Source organism: Cucumis melo, chromosome 11 (genome assembly GCF_025177605.1).
Source record: "Cucumis melo cultivar AY chromosome 11, USDA_Cmelo_AY_1.0, whole genome shotgun sequence".
NCBI lineage: Eukaryota > Viridiplantae > Streptophyta > Magnoliopsida > Cucurbitales > Cucurbitaceae > Cucumis > Cucumis melo.
In genome coordinates, this window is record NC_066867.1 from 24472220 (window position 1) to 24494575 (window position 22356).

The 22356-nt window shown below is 38.3% G+C and overlaps 1 protein-coding gene across 12 annotated transcripts in view; it reads right to left on the reverse strand.

Moving 5' to 3' along the window:
• Nucleotides 1–21101, reverse strand: part of LOC103496300 (molybdenum cofactor sulfurase) — a 64155-nt gene extending 43054 nt beyond the window's left edge. For 3 of the 12 annotated variants that reach the window (XR_007815694.1, XM_051079646.1, XM_008458094.3), the window contains exons 1-11: nucleotides 20795–21098; nucleotides 20483–20581; nucleotides 18837–18895; nucleotides 18440–18600; nucleotides 17894–18045; nucleotides 16672–16798; nucleotides 12361–12463; nucleotides 12222–12267; nucleotides 1946–1984; nucleotides 1026–1182; nucleotides 84–186 (exon numbers count right to left, since the gene is read on the reverse strand). Coding sequence is in view for 9 of the 12 variants with exons in the window: in XM_051079646.1 (XP_050935603.1) it covers nucleotides 84–186; nucleotides 1026–1182; nucleotides 1946–1984; nucleotides 12222–12267; nucleotides 12361–12463; nucleotides 16672–16798; nucleotides 17894–18045; nucleotides 18440–18600; nucleotides 18837–18895; nucleotides 20483–20581; nucleotides 20795–20906 (1158 nt within the window). In the remaining 3 variants the exon portion in view is untranslated. Of the gene's footprint in view, nucleotides 1–83; nucleotides 187–1025; nucleotides 1183–1945; nucleotides 1985–12221; nucleotides 12268–12360; nucleotides 12464–16671; nucleotides 16799–17893; nucleotides 18046–18439; nucleotides 18601–18836; nucleotides 18900–20482; nucleotides 20582–20794 lie in introns of those variants that run through there. The other 9 variants (XR_007815696.1, XM_008458109.2, XM_008458096.3 and 6 more) reach the window with 7 other exon arrangements.
• Nucleotides 21102–22356: the final 1255 nt, after the last annotated feature.

The window sequence follows — 22356 nt, forward strand, 5'->3', positions numbered from 1 at the left end:
ATTTGAACACAAAACCTTCAAACCAATAATATGGGAATTTTTGGAAAAAATTGAACTAAACACAAGTTTGTACTAGAACTAACCTTGGAAGAGCGACTTCCATAGATAGTGCATACGCTCGTTCCATTTGGATGTCGCAGGGCCACGAGGATGTCCCTCAAGTACGTGGCAAGTGATGAAGTATGCCTTAAGGTAATGATGTCGAGTATGCATGGTAAAATAAGCAGTTGATAAAAAGTATAAACATAACAATTAAAGGTAACCAGAAACGATAAAAGATGCAGAGAGATTAATCACCAATGAGTGCTCTTGTCACCCATTAAATTCTCAATTACAAGGACATAATATAATATAGCCTTAACAAATTAGTGTTGCTTTTGTGGTAAGAACGCAAAACATGCTTACCACAACTGAGAAAGATGCAGATATAAAATGAAATACAAGGATACTATTGCAACACCAAGTAAGAAAAGAATCTAAAACACCACCACACAAAAACTTTACAAAAGATCTAATCCAGAAGAGCTAACACATAAAACAGAAAAAATGCAAAGAATTTGAGAATAATAAATTGGACAACCCAGTTACATCCTAAAGATGTGTACACTAAAACCAACCAAACCGAATTAAAAGTTCGGTTTTTACTTGGGGTTGATTTAGTTTGGTTTAAAATTATAAAGAAACTAAATTGTTCTGATTCAGTATTAGATTTGAAAACCAAATCAAAAATCAAATCGAACCATTGATACATAGACAATCAAACTTCGATATATATCCAAACCTAGTTTTTCGGTTTGGCTAAATCGAATCAAATTGTGAACATGCCTATTCCTAACTTTAAAAGCACATGTCAGAACAGAAAGAATCATCAAAACAATTTTAGGAGCAGCTAACTACAAAAGTCTCAACAATTAAAAAAATATTATTTTATATTATTTTAGCCAAAGAATCTGGGTAGATGAACAAGATTTTTCATTATTTATTTTCAGAGAAAGCATTCAACCTAAAAGTTGAATTTTGCATACCGAGATATTGCAGGTATTGTTAGAGAATTTAGAACTTTGAACCCATGGCATAGAGAGGCTATGCTCAAGAATGGGATTGTACCATCTTCAAAGAGCTCCTCGATGCCCTCTCTTCGTTTGACATAGTTAATGTCAGCGATTGAAGCAGCAACAGTGCCTACATAGTTAGAAAATTTGTGACAACTTCAATTAATTATCCTGCAGTCTGCAGATAGTCTAAACCTTTTTCTCAGGTTGTGCAACCTAACTAGTTAGCACAGTTTAGCTATTGATAGAGTCTGAAGTGAAGAAATGCAAGCTGGAAGCTTAGAATAGATGGAAGTTGAAGAAGTGTTATAGCATTCTCTTTAAATTGGGTGCTCTTCGATGCAGTAAAAGAGAAAACAGCATAGTTTGGAAACTAGTGAGATCTGTTAACTTCTGGAATGAGGGGTTTAACAAAATGTACTAAAATCCAGCTTAGAAGTCTTCTTATACACCATATGCTTGGTGTAATCTCGAAATGCAGGAACGGAGGACCACATGACCATCTATTCTTAAACCGGCCCCACACACTTGATATATGTTGGAGGAACAGGAGAGATTTCAGAAGGCTTTTGTATTACCAATCAAGATTCAACAAGGCGTAAAACTTTTGTGCCACAAAGGTTTAAGAAGAAAGCTCAGGTAAGTTTTGGACAAAAAAGGCAAATTTTTGCAGGCTTGAAAAGTATTGGCGGGAGCTTCTGACCTTATTGCTATTGTAGTCTCCTCTTGGAGCTATCTCTCTAGCTCTTACTCTTCCTTTTCTTTAAGTATTGTCGATGGGAAGGGCTTTTTCATAACTATGGTTTTGGTTGAGGATATTTCCCTCTTTCTAACTTTTTAAGTGGAACGAAGAAGAAGAGAAAGGCCTCCAGTTATCATAGCTAAATACAAACCTCCACTGAAGTATGTTCTCTTCAATAACTTGGCAGCATCTGCGATATTCAAAGAATAAAAGGACGTCATTAGAAAAATAGAAGTTAAAAACCTTTCCAACAATAATACAATTTAACTTTGTTATGTGACACATAGCTCTAAAATATTTTACCGTCAAATCTACTTCAGAAAGAAAGTGGGAGAGAGAAATAAACTAATTTTAGGAAAAATCTAAGGTCTACTAATTTCTTTTTATTTGGGTCTCTGGAAATGAGGAGGAAAAACAAGAGAGGGCGTTACATTGTAGCAAAAGAGATCGCATCAACATAATGTCAGTTTGCTGGGCCACCCATTACCCAAGTGTATAAGAGGAGGGGTAAAAAGGGAAATTCTGCATAGACAATATGGTAGTTAGGATGGTCAGTGGTCCTAGAACCACGTGGCAGTAGAAGAGAGGGAATATATATGTAGGTATTTTGTGCTAGGGTTGATCATCTTCGATGTTATGTGTTTTGTAATGAACTTTTGTTCATTGGGAGAGGACAGCTTCTTATTGGGCTGGGAACCATTTGGACTGTTTTGATAGTGTTGATTGATTCAATACAGAATATTTTCTCCCATCCTGTGTTTGTGTGTGTGCTGGTGGTATTAACTTGCAGGCATCTTGGAGTTTAACATTGGTGGGGGGGGGGGGGGGGGGGGGGGAGGGTGTAAGATGATGCAAAAACAGATAGAGGAATGTTTAGCAGCCTTGGAAACAGATATCAGAGCTGTTAGAGAAGACAGTCGAAAAGATGCATGCGATGTTGGTGTAGATGTATGACGACCATCAGAGGCAAGAAGAGGTTCGGAACTGACAGGGATGAGCAAGGGAAAAACGGAAACTGAGAGAGGAAGATACCATTGAAGAAAAAACAGACGGGAAGGAGAGACATCGCCGAGCGCAGAAACAGGGGCAGGGCAAGACCGGATTAAGTTTAAGAAGTTGGAGATGTCGGTATTCAATAAAGAAGACCCGGATGGCTGGTTTTATAGGACCAGCATTATTTCCACTTACACCTTCTGAAAGAGCAAGAGAAGCTGAAGAGTGCAATGGTGAGTCTGAAGGAAAAGGATTGAGCTGATTCCGATGGGCAGAGAACCGGAAGCGTTTTCAATCATGGAAAGAAATGAATGAGAGGATGTATCATCATTTTCGCTTTAGGGAACAAGGGACAAGATGTGCGAGCTATAAAACAGGAAGGATCGGTAAAGGATTACCTGCAGAAATTCGAAGAGTTGTTGCCACCATTGCCGAAGATGGCCGAAGACATTCTGGTGGGGACATTCACGAACGGTCTTGACCCAATGATTAAGACAGAAGTATTTGCCATGCGGACTGTTAACCTTGAAGACATGATGGATATGGCCCCATTAGATGAGGAAAAAATTGAAATGGTCCGAAAGACACAGGACCCATATGGAAAACGGCCCAAAAACCAGCAATAAAGAATTCAAAGAGCCTTGTAACTCGTATGGTAACCCTTGCCGAAAAAGTTCCTGCTCATTCGAACACAGCCTAATGTCTCGTGAGGAAATGGCCAACGCAAAAACACCTCTCGAAGGTGGACAGATTCCGAGCTACAGGCACGGTGCGACAAGGGGTTGTGTTACCAGTGTAACGAGCCGTTTAGTAAAGGTCACCGCTGCAAAAACAAGGAGCTCCGTCTTCATGTTGCTTCTGACAACTTAAGGCCACAGAGATGGGAGATATAACGAGCGATGAATTGATGATGGAGGTGAGCCCGGTAGTGGAATTGTTGGTGAACTACTGGTAGGTCTTACAGCACCTGGAACTTTCAAAATCAAAGGCATGGTGGAGGATAGAGACATCATGATTATGGTCGATTGTGGTGACTCACAACTTCATCTCATTGAAATTGGTGGAAAGCCTTAATCTACCCATGGCAGAAACAACCAATTATGGAGTCATTATAGGTACGGGGAAGTCAGTGCAAGGGCAAGAAATGTGTAAAGGGTCAAGGTGGGGTTGTTGGTGCTGACAATAGTGGAGGATTTTCTACCACTGGAGTTAGGTAACCTTGACATGGTGCTGGAAGGAGCTAACTATGACCTTTGTACTTGGAGATACCAAAAGTGATCCTCAAAGGGGACCCATCGCTGGCGAGAAAGGAAGTATCTCTGAAAATGCTAGTCAAGACATGGCAGCTGAAAGATCAAGGATTCTTAATTAATTTCAGAGCCATGGGAATCCCCAAAGCCGACCGACAACAGGTAGTGAAGGAATAAATAGAGGAGTTTCAATCGGAATTCAAGCAACTCAAGCGAGAATTTGAGGATGTATTCAACATGCCAGATGGATTGCCACCTATACGACAAATTGATCATAGAATACAATTGGAGGGGACCGATCCCATCAATATAAAGCCATACCATACCACATGCTCAAAAAAATGAAATTGAAAATTTGGTGAATGATGTGCTGGTTTCTAGTATTATCAGACCGAGCATCAGCCCCTTTTCTAGTCCAGTCATTCTAGTTAAAAAGAAGGATGGAGGATGGAGATTATGTGTAGATTATAAGGCTCTAAACCGGGCGACTGTACCAGTAAATTTTTTATACCCATAATTGATGAACTTTAGGATGAATTGAATGGGCCGAGCATATTCTCCAAGATAGGTCTGAAATATGGTTATCATCAAATCTGGGTACGCGACAAGGACATAAGAATCACAACTTTCAGAACATATGAGGGTCACTATGAGTTCTTAGTCATGCCGTTTGGTCTAACCAATGCTTCGGCTAAATTCCAAGCTATGACAAACCAGGTTTTTCAACCCTACTTACGTAAATTTTTGCTAGTGTTTTTTGATGATATATTTGTGTACAGCAAGGATGCAGGGACCCATTTGGAGCATCTTATAATGGTGTTTCAGTTATTACGACAACATAGTCTATTTGCTAACCCAAAGAAGTGCCAATTCGCAACTGACCAAGAAAAGATTAAAGCCATACTGGAATGGCCAATCCCGAACAATGTGAAGGAACTTAGAGGCTTCTTAGGGCTAACCGGTTATTATAGATGATTTATGGCGTAGTACGGTACCATTACCACCCCTCTTACACGGTTGACAAAGAAAAATAATTTATGTTGGTCAGAGGAAGCAACGAAAGCTTTCAAATCCCTCAAGAAGGCCATGGTTACGTTACCCGTGCTAGCATTGTCGGATTTCCTGCCTTTTGAAATTGAAACAGATGCATCCGGGTTTGGTCTTGGACTAGTATTGTCACAGAACAAGAGACCGATTGCCTACTTCAGCCAACAACTTTCTAACAAGACTCGTGAAAAATCTATCTGTAAGAGAGCTTATGACAATAGTGTTTTTTTTTTTTCCTTAAACAGAGACAAGCCTCTTTACTAATAATGGAAAATGAGACTAATGTTTAAAGTACAAGAGAATTATACTAAAAGCAAAATAAGAAAAGACAAAAACAACCAAACAAACTGCCCAAAGATGATCTCAGCCTATACAAGGGAAAAACGACCAAAACATATGGCAATAGTGTTAGCAGTTGAGAAATTGTGACACTACTTGTTGGGACATCGATTTGTAGTTTATACCCATCAAAAGGCCTTGAGACATATCCTGGAACAGAGAGAGATATTACCAGGGGCCCAGAAGTGGTGAATGAAGTTAATAGGATTTGTTTTAAGATATATTATTGGGCGGGATCGGAGAACAAGGCGGTCGATGCCCTTTCAAGTATTCTGGTATAAGCTTAATTGAATGTAATTATGGTGTCATCCTTGCTAGATATTGAGGTAGTTGAGAAGGAAGTTCAAGCCAATGAGAAGCTTAAGGCAATCTTTGACCGGGTGGTTCAAGACCCGAAGTGTGTTCCTCGTTATTCTGTAAGACAAGACAAACTGTTTTGTAGGGACAGATTAGAACTTCCAAAGACTTCGAGCTTAATACCTATCATCCTACACACTTTCCATGACTCGAGGATTGGGGGACATTTGATGCAGTTGCGCACATATAAAAGAATTGCAACAGTTGTTCTGGAAAGGAATGAAGAATGACATCAAACCATACGTGGACCAGTGTCATGTTTGTCAACAAAACAAAATTCAAGCTTTATCTTTGGTTGGGCTATTACAGCCACTTCCTATTCCTGACCGCATTTGGGAAGATATATCTATGGACTTCGTGCAAGGGTTGCCACGCTCCAAAGAGCTTGATACGGTGTTGGTAGTAGTAGACCGCCTCAACAAGTACACCCACTTCATAACCTTGGGCCACCCATTCTCGACCAAGAAACAGCCATGGTATTTGTCAAGGAAGTAGTTCACCTCCATGGGTACCCCTGTTCAATAGTATCCTACAGGATTGGGTGTTTCTTAGCCACTTTTGGAAGGAATTGTTCCGTCGAAGAGAACAACGACATACCATCCCTAAATGGACAGACAATCGGAAATGGTCAACAAGTGCTTGGAATTGTACTTAAGGAGTTTTTGTCATGAGAAACCAAAGACATGGAGTGAGAAGATAGCATGGACTGAATATTGGTATAATACAACCTATCAAGCATCCATCAAGAGCACCCCTTCTATTGTTGTTTACGGCCGCCCCCGCCAATAATTTCATATGGCCAATCGGGCACCAATCCAAATGATTCTGTTGAATATCAATTGCAATCTAGAGATGAAATGCTAGCTGCCCTAAAGAGTCATTTGCAACATGCCCAAGAACAAATGAAGAAGTTTGCTGATGTGCACTATAGGGACGTGGTTTTTGACATTATTGATTGGGTTTACCTGAAAATACAACCTTATAGACAGCAGTCTTTGGCTAAAAAACGATGTAAAAAACTTCCGCCCAAAACTTTTGGTCCTTATATGGTGTTAGGAAGAGTCGGAGAGGTGGCTTATCTGCTAGACTTGCCAGAAACAGCTAGAATACACCCGGTTTTCCACGTGTCACAGCTTAAGAAAGTGGTGGGAGACAAGCATCAAATCCAACCCCACATTTTGTTGTTCGATGATCCGATGGAATGGGTTTTAGAACCAGAAAAAGTGAACCAAATACGTTGGAATGAGGCTGAACGTGATTGGGAGTGTTTGGTTCAATGGAAAGATCAACCAACTCATGAAGCCACTTAGGAGTCCTACGCAGTATTCAAAAATCAGTACCCAGATTTTCACCTTGAGGACAAGGTGTCTCTTATCCATGGGGTATTGCTAGGCCACCCATTACCCAAGTGTATAAAAGGAGGGGTAAAAAGGGAAGTTCTACATATACAATACGGTAGTTAGGATGGTCAGTGGTCCTAGAACCACGTGGCAGTAGAAGAGAGGGAATATATATATAGGTATTTTGGGGTTGATCATCTTCTTTGCTATGTGTCCTCTTATTTGGCTGGGAACCATTTGATGAACTGTTTTGATAGTGTTGATTGATTCAATACATAATATTTCCTCCCAGTATTCTTGTGTTTGTGTGTATGCTGGTGGTATTAACTTGCAGGTATATTGGAGCTTAACGGTTGTTCACATATGTCGTACACTTTTGAGAACCTGTAATATATTTGATCACACGTTTGTATAACTTGTATAATTGTTTTGTTAAAATTGAGGCTTATGCCTCATATTGTTTCGAAATTTATGCTTCGCTGCTTCAAGAGAAAAAGTCTCGACACTTGAGGCCACCTCTTATTTAAAATATTAGTGATACGTCAGACACTAACCAAGTGTATATATTGAAAGCAATAAACACAAAACCGGCTTACGTGGAAATCCGAGAACCGAGAGAAAAACCACGATGTTTTTAGTTTTATTATTTTCTAATAATCATATAATAGGTACAAGAGGGAATAAATAGAAAAGTACATAGAGACAAAAAAGAAAAAAATATTTAGGGTATATCTCCCCAATGGGCTAAGCCCACTAATTCTAACACTCCCCTCAAGTTGGGACGTAAATATCAATGAGGCCTTTCACATTCTTGATGAAGATCAAACAGGACTTTCACATTCAAGTCAAATTTCCTCACATATTCCCAAACTCATAGCTCTATATTCGGACTTAGCACTGGCCACAACACTTTGTTTCTTACTCTTCCAAGTTACAAGATTGCACCAAACAAAGGTTCAATAACCAGAGGTAGACTTTCTGTCAACAACAGATCCTACCCAGTCTGAGTCAGCATATGTCTCAATGGTCTATCAGTCTTTCTAAACATCAACCATTTATCAAGTGTCGTTTTTAAGTACCTCAGAATTCTTTTGACAGCTTCCATGTGTTCCTCATTGGGAGCCTGCATAAACTAGCTAGCAATGCAAAGGAAATATCAAGACGAGTATGAGATAAGTAAATCAATTTACCCACAAGGCACTAATATTGTTCTTTATCAACTGGAACTTGATCATTAGAGTTTCCTAGTTTACAGTTGAATTCAATAGGAGTGTCAGAAGGACGACATCCCAACATACTTGTCTCGGTTAGCAAATCAAGGATGTATTTTCTCAGAGACACGGAGATGCCTTCTTTAGATCTGGCCACTTCCATTCCAAGGAAATATTTCAGATTTCCCAAACCCTTGATTTCGAATTTTAACTCTCTGCTTAAGTTAACTGATTTCTGCCTGATTATCTCTAGACAAAACGATGTCATCCACATAAACTATCAGAACTGTAGTCTTCCCTGTTTTGGAAACTTTTATAAATAAAATATGATCAGAGTGTCTCTGACTGTGCCCTTGGGACTTGACAAAAGTAGTGAATCTATCAAACCATGCTCTGGGTGACTGTTTTAGACCATATAAGGATTTCTAGAGTTTACAAACTTGCTGACCAAACTGGACTTCAAAACCAGGCGGGGGACTCATGTAGACCTCCTCTACTAGATCTCCATTCAGAAAAGCATTTTTAACATCCAGTTGATATAGAGGTCAATCTTTGTTTACAGAAAAAGAAAAAAGGACTCTAACAATATTCAACTTAGCAACAAGAGAGAAAGTTTCTGAATAATTAATCTTTTTGCAACTAACCTTGCCTTGTGTCTATCAAGTGTTCCATCTGCTTTGTATTTGAGAGTGAATACCTATTTGCATCCCACAGGCTTGTGTCTCTTGGATAGAGCACAAATCTCCCAAGTGTTACTTTTTTCAAAAGCTTTCATCTCTTCCATGACAGCATTCTTCCATTCAGAACACTCTAAAGTAATGCGAATAATTTTCGGTATTGTGGTAAAGTCAAGGCTGGCAGTAAAAGCTCTGAACTGTGGTAAGAGATTCTCGTATTATACATAATTAGATATGGAGTACTTTGTACAGGACCTAGTACCTTTTCTCGGTGCAATAGGAAGATGAGAAAGATCCTACTTGTCAAGTTTCCCTGTATGACCCTGTTCAGCTTCATTGTTACTGGTTTCTGTTCTGACCTCAGTCTCCTCACCACTGTTCTTTTCTTCCACATTTTCAAGAACAACATCAGACCTGTCATTCTCACTCATTGTATTATTAGTACAAGATTCAGTAGAGTTTTCCATACCTTGATCTTAAGGAGGTTCAAAATCTTGGACTGAAGCCGGTGGCTAACTAGTAGAGGACCCGATTTCCTTTCTGATATTCCTCTTGTAACACGTTTTCCAAGAAACTTGGTTTGTGGGTAGGATTATAGGATGAGGATCAATGTCAGAAACAGTACTAGGAGTAGATTCGATAAATTCAAAAGTGTTGTTAGACTCTTCACTCACACTCTCACCCTGAAAATGGCTAACGGGAAAATAGGGTCGATCCTCACAGAAAGTAACATCCATAGTGACAAAGTATTTCCAGGACAGTGGGTGAAAACATTTATAACTGCGATGGTGAAGGGGATACCCAACAAACACACAAGCTTGAGCCCGAGGGGTAAATTTGGTCTGATTAGGGCCAAAATTATGGACATAAGCGGTACACCCAAACACACGAAGAGGAACCTCTGAAACAAGACGAGTAGAGGGGTAGGATTCCTTAAGACATTCTAAACAAGTCTGTAAGTGGAGGATACAAGAAGGCATTCTATTGATTAAATGAGTTGCAGTAAGAATAGCATCTCCCCACAGGTATGAAAGAAGGGAAGTGGAAAGCATAAGGGAACAAACTACTTCCAGAAGGTGACGGCTTTTTCACTCGACCACTCCATTTTGTTGAGAAGTGTAGGCGCACGAATTTTAGTGAACATTCCCCTTGGAGGCTAGAAATTCACTAAGGTTATGGTTTTGGAATTCCTGACCATTATCACTCCGAAGTATAGCATTTTTTTTATGGAATTGTGTTTCAATGGTGTGATAGAAGTTTTGGAAAATAACGAAAACCTCAGATTTATTGGTGATAAGGTAAACCCAGGTAAGACAGGTATAATCATCAATGAAAGTTACAAACCACCTTTTCCCAAATGAGGTGGTGACCTTGGACTCCAAACGTCACTATGGATAAGGGTAAACGGTTGTGTGGGTTTATATGGTTGTAAAGGAAAAGAAACCCGATTTTGTTTTGCCCGAATGCACACATCACAAGATAACGAGGAGACATCTATTTTAGAAAAGAGGTGGGGAAACAAATATTTCATATAAGTAAAGTTCGGGTGACCCAACCAAAAATGCCACAACATAAAGTCATGTTTAGAAGTGCTAAAATAGGAAGACAGTAAACTAGTCGTAGAGATACTACTACCGAAGGTAGCATCATCAAGAATGTAAAGTCCCCTACTATGCCGGGCAGTGCCAATCGTCCTCCCCGAACTCAAGTCCTAAAAGCAAACAGATTCAGGTAAGAAAGTAGCTTTACAGTGCAGCTCACGGATGACCTTACTGATAGATAACAAATTGTAAGAAAGCTTAGACACATGCAAAACATTCTAGACGAAGAAACCGTCAAAGAGAACTATGTCCTTTCCCAGCAATCAGAGCTAAAGAGTCATCGGCTATCTGGATTTACCGGCACTGGGGTATAAAAGAAGAAGTGCTCCGAGAAACTTATCAAGTGATCTGTGGCCCCCAAGTCCAAAATCCAGGGATTCTTCCCATCAAAACTAATAAGGACTAAGACATACCTGACTGAGCAATGACACTTAAAGTAGGAGAGCTGGTTTGGCTAGCAGTAGGGCCAGTTGGCTGAGAGGTGTTGGCAGTCTCCCTAACATCGATATGTCCTGAGTTTTATTGCTCGTTGGAGGAACGTTTGTTACCTCTTGAGGGCGAACCGTGGAGTTTACAACACTGATCCTTGGTATGTCGTTGTTTCTTGCAGTGCTCACAAACGAGAATTTGTTTCCCATTATTCTTTTCATTATCATGGGTCAAGGATCAAGCACTAAAGGCAGCAGAGTTAGTTATATAATTTGAAGGCATGTTAGGAAGCAAAATTTTCGATTTCTTAGAATACATCGGTAGATCGGTCTGTGCCAAGGATGCACCAACTTCAAAAACAGCTCTCCTGTAGGTTTGGTCAATCCCGAGACCACAAACATATGGTTGTCCACAATCGGAGGGTGCCGATGACTCGCCTGCTTCAATCCTCGATCTGTTATGGCGTTGGTCAACCCCGTTCCTATAGAAGAAAGGTTGCTCTAAAGGGTCAACATACAGATTTGCATTGCTATACAGACGTGACAGTTTTGGAGGTTGCTGTCCGACGGCGATGGGTGGCGCGTGCTGCGGCAAATGACCGGAAGGGTGAGACGATTGGACAGGCGATGACACGTAAAAGTGGATGGAATGGGCGGTGAGACTAACGGACGGCGGTGCATGGGCCCACGCGCCTAACAAAGGCGGCGCATGAAGTGGTTTCTGGCCGAAAGGTTGTGCACATGGCGACGAGGGTTGGCCCATTGAATAGATCGACGGCGTCTGAATCCGTTGGAGTAGTTTTTCCATGGTGGTGTCCACGGCGGCCGTGGCGACGACAACGGTGGCAGCTTTTGTTTTGGTATGGGTGTTTCCTAAACTTTTTTCTAGGATTTCATTGTTGCTTCGCTCTGATACCATATTGAAAGCAATAAACATGAAACCCGCTTAGGTGGAAACACGAGAACGGGAGAAAAACCACAATATTTTTAGTTTCATTATTTTCTGATAATCATACAATAAGTACAAGAGGGAATAAATAGAAAAGTACGAAGAGATAAAAAAGAAAAGAATATTTATCGTAAATCTCCCCAATGGGCTAAGCCCACTAATTCTAACAATATTAAATTGAATTATGCGGATGGGGTGACTTAATAGATTACAAACTTCTTAAAGAGATCCTTACCGGTATGAACTATGAGAGCTCCAAGTCCAGTTGGATACCCAAACAGCTAGATCAGAAAATATAAAGAAAAGTTATTAAGAAGATTTAACGAGCACAGCAAGGTAGTGGCTTTATAGAATCCAAAATATTGTGAACACACCTTATAGAAAGATATAACAACAAAATCAGCATTACACTTGGATAAATCCGGCGGATCTGTGGCACATCCTTTTGCAGCATCGATCAAAACCTTCCAGCATCCTCTGCATGTTTAATGAAAAGATGTAAATTCAAATAAATAGATGTTAATAACTATTTTTAAAAGGAAACAATCTCATTTATTAAAAAATAAGCCTAACTCAAAGTACAATAGGGTTATACAGTGAAGTTAATAACTATTAAAAGCAGAAAAAGAAAACAGACACCAAGTTACATGAAAACCTGAGAACTGGGAGAAAAATCACGATCTCTTATTATTATTTCTTTTGTACAAAAGATACAAATGGGAAAAATAAATAGATAACAGACTTATGATAAAAAATGATAGACAATTAGGGTAAATCTTTCCTTGGGTCAAGCCCACGAATTCAAACACTCCTCCTCAAGTTGGGACGTACATATCAATGAGACTCAACTTCCTAAAACATGAATCAAAGCTCTGTCTAAAAAGCCCCTTAGTGAGAACATCAACAAATCAAGGCTCTTCCTCTGCGATATGAAGATACCTTCTTTTGATCTAACTACCTCCATTCCAAGGAAATACTTCATATTACCCAAGTTTTTAATTTTAAACTCATCACCCATCTTCTTTTTCAATTGGATGATCTCTCCCCAGATAAAACAATGTCATCAACATAAACAATCAACACGGCAATCTTCCCAACCTTTGAGACTATTATACTACCAATTCACCCAAAAGCTTAAGCGGGTGGTTGAAGGAAAATTTAATTATATATCACTAACACTCCCCCTCACTTGTGGACTTGAAATATTTGAAAAACCCAACAAGTAAAAATTAATTTTAATTAGAGAGTAAATGACAATGCAGGGGCTTGAACACAGAACCTCTCTGAACCACCTGCTCTGATGCCATATTAAACCACAAATTCACCCAAAAGCTTCAGTTGATGGTTGAAGGCAAATTGAACTATATATCACTAACAAAGACTTTCAAAAACAAAGTGTGACCAAAATGCCCCCAATTGTACCTTGGGACTTCACAAAGGTAGTAAATCTATCAAACCATGCTCTCAGTGATTGTTTTAGCCTATAAAAGAATTTTTTTCAGTTTGCACACTCAATGATCAAACTGGGCTTCAAACTCTAGAGGGGATCATATAGACTTCCTCTTCCAAATCTCCATTCAAGAATGCATTCTTAACATCTAGCTGATATAGGAGCCAGGATTTTTTCACAGCATCATATAATGGGACTCTGACGATATTTAGTTTTGTAATTGGGGAAAAAGTTCCTGAGTAATCGCCACCATAGGTTGGAGTAAACCCTTTTGCAACATTTTGTCTATCAAGAGTTCCATCTACCTTGTATTTAAGTGTGAATACCTATTTACATCTCACGGTTTTGTCTCTCTGGAAAAGTACAAATCTCCCAATTCTTATTCTTTTCAAGCGCTCTCATCTCTTCCACAGCTGCAGTTTTCCACTCAGAGCACTCTAAAGCACTGTGGATATTTTAAGGTATCAAGGTAGAATCAAAGCTGGCTGTGAAGGCACTAAACTGTGGACTCTTATAGGAGACAGCTACAAATAGGGTATTTCGTGCAGAACCTGATACCTTCCGTAAGCACAATAGGAATGTCAAAAGAAGGATCATATGCACGAAGATTACCTGAATGATCTTGTTCAGTCTCATTACTGTTATGTTATATATATATTTATATTATATGTCCATTATCGTAATTGTACATACAGTCTAGGGTTTATTTGTTCTCTATATATATGTAACTTTATTTTGTGATAATAAGAAGGATACTTTTCTCTGACTTCTTGAGTACGTGGTCTCAGAGCCTTTAAGGTTTCGAATTTCGTAGTTGGTGGTTTCCTTCTCCATTAGGGCTTAAGTTTAGGCCATCTTCGAGTGGCCGTTTATCGACACTGCCCAGCTCAGAAGAAGGGTCATCACCGTCCCCCGCATTCTGTCGTTGCTGATCGCAGAGAAACGCCGCGCGTGAGCTTTACGTGCCGCAGAAAGATTCCTGTACAGCTGCCGCACGCCGGCGCGTGGGAGCGCGTGGGCCATCCATTTCGACTTCCGTCTTCTAGGCTTGCCTCGAATCCTGTTTTCCAATCATTCTATGCAGTTGGGTCTATCAAAGATCATTCGATTTTGACGGAAATTGAGGATTACTACCTCGTTCTAGGGTTGTGGCTGGTTTTGTTCCAATCTTGCAGCTGTTTGGATTGATTTGTTTTGACTGTGTGGACTTCAATTAGTTTGTGTCTCCAATATGGCCGACATAAAGAATATGGTAGTTTCTAATGTTATTCCCCTAGCCTCTAAGATCACGGAACATAAGTTAAATGGATCTAATTATTATGATTGGTATCGGACAATCTTATTCTATTTGAGAAGTACGGATATGGATAATCATATGACCGGGGATATTCCAGAAGATGAAAAGAAGAAGAAGGATTGGCTTCGTGATGATGCCCGTCTATATCTTCAGATCAAAAACTCCATTGAGAGTTAGATAATTGAATTGGTTGATCACTGTGAGTCTGTTAAAGAACTTTTGAAATTTTTGGATTTTCTATATTCAGGTAAAGAGCAAGTACATAGAATGTTTGAGGTCTGTATGCAATCTTTCCGTGCTAAACAAAAAGTGGAGTCTGTTACCAACTACTTTATGCGCCTTAAGAAGATAACTGTTGAGCATGCTTTGTTGTTACCATTTAGTCCTGATGTTAAAGTTCAACAAGCTCAACAAGAGAAGATGGCTATTATGATCTTTTTAAATGGACTTTTACCTGAATTTGGAATGGCGAAGGCACAGATTCTCTCTGTTGCAAGAGTAAGGAAAGTCTATTCTAGTAAGAGGTTAGATCCAGAGTTCCTTGCTTGCAATCATGGACTTCTTTCCTCAGTGTATATAGACGAGAGACGTTTTGACACTTCGAATAAAGTTTCTGAGTAGTGTCCCATAGATACTTCACAGTTGCTACATAAAACAGAGGCTTGCAAATTTGTGGTTCCATACTATTAATCAACATGGGCCGAATAAGAAAATCCTCCCCTCTCCAGAAACGTTCCCGAGCATGACCGAGTGGGGGATAAAACCGAATTGATGACGCCCCTCAAGAAACATTTTGACAAATTGAGACCAAGAAAAATAGTTATGGTCATTCAGCTTCTCTCTTGGAAAGACACTTGTAGATGGCGCCAGAGAACTAATTCGAGGACAAAGTAGGGAACGAAGTTACTGGGTTCTTGAAATACATGTGCAAGTCAGTTGGTTTGAATTGTGCTGAAGATTCAACCCTAACTTATTATGGAGTTGATCGATTCTGATACCACAAATGTGCAGCTGCCGTAAAGAATCGGAGGGCAACGATGTGTGAAACAAAGGCAGCACGTGAAACGAGGGCAGCAGCGGCATGTGGATGTGCAGCTGACCAAAGGGTATTGCGAGTGGACTTGGGAAATTAGGTGGGAGTAGGCCGGCTGAAGGATGGAGGAGTCAGACGACGGCGCGTGGGCACACGCGCTAGGCAGCGGAGTGTGGGCAGAAGGGTTGGGTGTGTGCGGTTGGTTTCCTCCACTAGGTGGCGCAGTTGGCTCCATGGGTAAGACTTCTACTCATCGGCGGCTTTTGAAGCTATTGGAGTAGTTTCCCCACAGTGGTGGCGACGGCAGCGACTACGGCGGCTGTCTCATGGTCAGTTTGGGTTTCATCAAGATCGACGCCTAGGATTTCATCTTTACCCCTCTAATACCATATTAAAAGTGGAAAAAGAAAATACACCGAATTACATGGAAACCCAAGAACCGGGAGAAAAATCACAATCTGACTTTCTTATTATTATTTCGTATAAGCAAAAGATAAATAAGAAAAATAAATAGATAACAGGTTTATGATAGAAAAGGAAAGAAAATTCGGGTAAATCTTTCCTTGGGCCAAGCCCACTAATTCTAACAATAACAAAAGTTAACTTATATTGAATGATTCTGTTAAAAACAATATAATCTCAATCAAAAAAGATAGGATTCAAATCATGCATCCATATACCATCAACAATAAGCAGTTATCAATAGAAAGGGTTTGATAGCAGTAGCACAAAAGGATCTTAAATCAATATGAACGTGTTTGATTATCTATATCACCTCAATTTATCCATATACCACCCCAAATTTCATGTTGTGTTAAATAATTTTGAAGTGCATGCTTGCAAAACATGATGATAAGTGGATCAAAGCTGTTGGAAACTTAAGACAGAATAGGGGTATTAATTACTTAAAAGACGGTGAGCCATCAGAATATCTAATCAAATCTTCTTTAACAATCTTCACCAATTCAAGGCTAAATTTCGAACCAGAGAAATTGCACTCTGAAGGGAAGGCAAACAAGTTATACGCACTGCCTGCACAAGTTGTACATAAGATAAAGCTGAAGTTACGGAAACTCCTTCAAAATTGATGCTATCAGCATCAAAGTCATAAGTCAAATTCTCTGACTAAATGTATAATGAGCATGGAATTTTCTATACCTCTTAAATGCAAACAAGATGGATCTAGATTAAAATCGCACAATACATTATGGATTTTCTTTATTGGAGAAAAAAATGTGTCAAGTGAACAGCACAAAATAAACCAGAAGAAAACATTATGGATGAAGTCATGCATGCAGGCCATGAGTCCCAAGACTCGGGAAGTTAAATTTCTTTACACAAACTCAGGCATCAGGAAGTTAAACAAATTTCTTTACACATAGAAACTCAGATATCAGCAAGTTAAGCAAACCAATTTGAATGAGGATATCGCAAAGGAACCAACTCATATAATGATCATAGTGAAGTTAGGACATGGAGGCATGACTAGCCGTCCCAAATCAAACCCATAGCCTCAACAGTTAAAATTAATCCTTCTGAAGGTTAATCATAACACTTGAAATCCGCCCCAAATAGACGTTTGAATGATTATAAATCAAGATAGGTACCTCATATACACATATTTGGAATGATTATGAAGTACATATACTTTGGAAAATAATAGAAATAATCCACAAACAGTTGCTGCTCACATAAAAATATTTTGCAGTTTACAACTTTAAGAGCCAGCAGACACTGTGAAAGCATACTAGGTAAGCCATTTCCCAAAGTCTAAGTGATTATAGAAAATGAATAGATAAAATAGAAAACTATTTCAGTCATCAGACACATAAAACAGCAGGTTTGGGAAATATCCTATAGGAGGATAACTTTTAAGAAAAGCAACGGTATGTTCTTACACTAAATGTTACTGTTAGGTCTTGACAAGATTGTCCTAACTTAAAAAGGAAGATTAAGTTTTCAATGAATTATTAAACCAAGGGGAAACCTGGTAATCCCCATATAACGCCAACAAATGATCCAACTTTTGAGACCAGAAAGTTTCAAATAAGTTATAAATGGGCTAGAAACAGCTTGCACACTTAGAACGTGATAACATGAGTTATCCCACTACAGCCGAAGACAAACCTGTATGATCTTTATCAAGAAACTTGGCTTCATTTCTCGTTAGTATTTGGTGCTTTGTTGCTCGCACTGATGCAACATTTCCTGTGAATGTATCATGTTCTGCTTCTTCAATATTTACAGCATAGGCTTGAGCGCCTTGTTCAAGAGCATATCTTATAGCATTTAAGAAATTTGACATGGATTATAAACAACAAAAAATGAGAATCTCCTCAAGTGAAAACCAGAAAAGAAAAACAGGCTCTAAGAAGCAAAAGCAAACAGAACAGAATACAGATAACATATTTGTATCTTACAGGGATTTGGCCTATGAGCATCTACTAAATAAGTGAAATACAGTCACAAACAATGTCAAAATGCAACTAATTACCTAAGAGTACATTGAACAATCAATAAAATGGCCAATAATAACTGTATCACAAATAATGTTTAAACTTAGCATCACCAAATAAAACCCCCTGAAAAGAACAAAACATACAAATAAAGGTGGCCAAAGCTGTTAACATGAAAGAAATAACAAACAGAAATCACTCTGAACTTGAAGGATACTCCCTGATTCCAAGAACACTGTTATGATTCTCCATTGTGTACACAAAGCTGCTCTGGTGACTCCATGGGAAAGCTTCACCAACTAATTTTAGTGCTGCTGTTGCACCAGAAGAAAATATGCATTTGTAGTCTTTCGGAGATGCTTTGAGATAGTCAAGGACCTGCATTCCACAGCATCATTCTTACGACAAATATGAAGTGATGAAAATGTGATTGCTCATGAGAACAGTGAAAATCATAATTAATCCAAACATTTCCCCCATATCATTTTTTTCAAAGCTATGTGGCTGTGAAATTCAATGTTATAAGACCTAAATAAGTTGAAATAATTGCAAAAAGAAAAATTCAGAGTTCTTTGGCCAGGAATTAAAGAGTACATGGATTAAAGTACACTTGCCTGTTGACGGGCACTCCTTACAATGTCAGAAGTGGCAAAGCTCGAATCACTTTGGCTATCTAACTATAGGTTAAGAAAATTCAAAAGTAATAAATTCATGCAACATTGTACGTTTCTAAGGTCTAATCATCAGAAGTCCAAAGGAAAAAAAAAATCCTAACACAAAAAGAAGAGCCAGGTGAACCTTCCCTTAAGCTAACCATTACCCTTAATCACTGTGACACTGTCCAACAGGAGAGAGTGAACAGTCAAGGAGATTTGAAATGGTTTCAACTCTTGTTGGGATTTGGGTCCTGAGCATAGACCTAAAGGAGGCTAAAATTACCGAATAGATCTCTCAAATAAATACCCTTGTTATCTAACTTCCCAATTGAAGGATGTTTGGCTTGGGAAGTTAGATAACAAGGCATCCTTTTCACCAAAATCCCTTTCCACCAACCTCACAACTGCAGGAACATATGATATTGCAAATCTCTTTATGGATATCCAGAAAGAAAGCTACCCAAAGAAATCAAGTTTTCATATGGAAAATTGAGCCGTGCTAGTATCAGCACCAACGAGAAAACTCCAAAAGAGGTCCCTTTGGCTTCCTATGTCCCCTGGACAGTGCTCTAAGTTTAAGAAATCAGAGGAAACTTGAGGCATTTATTTATCTCCTGTCAGTTTGCATCAACTTTCCGGGAGAAAATTCTCAAGGTTCTTAATTGGCATCTTGCTCTCTTCGGCAAACCCTTCACTTGTACGGTCTCATGTTGATCGGACACTAGTTGAAAGAGGAAGAGCAAACTACTGTGGCTAAATTTCACAAGGAATTTCTTTTGACCATTTGAAACAAGAGAAATAACCACATCTTTAAGAACATAGTAGAAGAGTTCCGATAGTTTTATTTTTTATATTTTTTAATCTTAGCTACACCTCTGGTGGCTCATTAGAAAAAGAAAAAATTGCGATTCCTTTGGCAAGAAACTCTCTCTTTTCATTTGTTAATCTCATCCCAGGAGTGAAATTCAGTGGATGTTTCTCTTTCAAAAAATAAAAATAATAACAACAATAACAATCAAACAAAAAGAAGAGCCTGTGAAGTTTGGCAGGTGACAAGATGATTCAGATTTGAAACATCCCAACTCCCAACCGTGCAGCAAACCTGAGGATGGGCTCTACAACTATTCTTTAATGCAAGTGCAGCACGCTGCAAGACCAAGTGTTTTATTCGAATGTCGAAAAAGGATGCAGTATAAAACCATGAAGAAGTAAGTCACACACTTGTCTACCATCCCAATATTATTGTGCTGAATTTATACATGCTTCTTAACTTATTAATTAGTAAGAATCAAGACTATTGGTGCAAAAATAGAATATCTGGTGTCCTAAGCATCTTATGTCTGAATCAGATTCACTGATTCAAATCTTGAATGTCTAAAGTTAGTGTACTTGATACAATCCCAGACAAAAGCTAGAGTTAAGCACCTTTGAAGAAGTCATTTTCCACACAACATCTAGAACTTTAAAGGAACAGGCTATAGCACTGAAGTAAATACTCATCTCTTTAATTCATCTCCAACAGCTCATCCAAGTTTAGAGTGAAAAAAAGAGACCTACTCCAGAGCATTGCAAAACTAATTTTCATGAAATTACTTAGAGGATACGAGGATTGCCATATATATTAGCAGTGAGATCTTTGAAGATCGACTCCATTTGTAACTCGGAATACAAAGTTGCACCTGCATGGTCCAAGTAGGCCATACCTACCGAATTCTGAATGATTAGTAATGGAGAAAAGCCGGAGAAAACAGGAAGTAAAATAATACGAACTCTGAATGATTGACTCCAAGCTAATTGAAATACTGGCTTTTAATAATTAAATAGAGCAAAAAGGATGGCGGAGACTAAAAGATATCGACAGCTTCAACAGCATGGTCCACTACGATCACTTTCTGAAAACTGGATCGAAATCTTACCACCTAGTCGCTTAAATTCAGTGGCTCGAATTTCATCGATGGTTTTTGGACCGCCGGGATAGCCGTAGTCTCGACCGAACTCCCTGAGAAACTCTTCCTTGGCCGCGCCCATGATCACCGGCTCAATTCATACAATACCGGAGCTGTGAAATTCACAGATGCCGAACGAGATGGAAGCAGAGAAGAGGAAAATGTGAAGCGAATGCGTCAGAGCTCGAAAAGCGGTGGCTTGTTCCGACCGGGAATTCTTGACGTCTTTCCTGTTTGGTGATAAAACTACAGATCGTTTCGAAGCGTACTGAAGATAACAATGAACGACACGTCGACTTGATCCTTGAAATTTTATCTTTACACGTCAGACGTTGTTGGGTAAAATTCTTTTATTCTTCATTTTTTTCCAAATAAAATAGTTCAATCTTAGCTAAATAGATTTTTAAAAGCTACTTTTCATTTTTTTCAAATAAAATATTTAAATTTAAGCTAAATAGATTTTTAAAGCTACCTTTTAAAGTATTTATAGAGAGAAAATAACAAAGTAAAAGATCCAGACATATAGTAAATATTTATAAATTTAATTTTTAAAAGCTAAATTAAAGAATTTTTTATTAAATGTAATCTTAGTCTTGATGTACTTTTAAATCTCACTTATTTATTTGAGATAGAATTTAATTTTGAAATTGGATTAGATAGGTTTCAATTTTCATGTAATAGTGCTATTAGCTTTTTAAAAATTTTAATTTTGTCAAAGTTGAATATTTAAATTTTGTAATTAAACTTAGGATAGTAATTGTTTTATATGTATTTGTCAATTTTTTCAAATTTTGTAATTTAACTATACCATACTAATACTTTTGAAATTGCATGAGATGACAAAAAAATTTAGAAAAAAATAGCAAATAGTACATCTTTTTTGCATATTTCAAATATGGCAAATATAATGGTTATCAGACGGTGATCAGAGGGTTATCGGAGGATTATCAAATAGTTATCCACTTTTAAATTGGCTATTTTTGCAATTTAGAAAATATAATGACATAGACTTTATTTTCAAAAAAAATTGCTATTTTTGCAAAAACTCCTTAATAACAAGTAAGTTGAAGTAAAACTAATGTGTCATTATTCTTTAAATAGTAATAATGAATAAATAAATAGATAAAACCTAATTTGTTAATAATGTGTGGTTCTATTAAAACTCTCGGAAGAAAAATTGAACATCTAACTTTAAAGTTAGAGTCAAACATTATTATATCAGTGGCACTATTTTGATAAAAAAAAAAAAAGGAATTTTATTGGTGAGCATCAAAAGGCATATTTCCTTGTATAAATATATCAATGAAACAAATAATTTTATTTGAATCTTTTGCAAAGACAAATGATCGCACTTGAAATGTGTTATTTTACTTAGCTTAAATCAAGTTCTTTATGCTATTTAATATGTTTCTATAACTTCGTAGGCTTTCAACATCTAAGAGGTAAAACTGGATGTGAGTAAAAAGAAAACTAAGTAAACAATCTAGAGCCCTAATCCATCAAAGAGTCAAAAGAGAAGGGAAAATGATCAA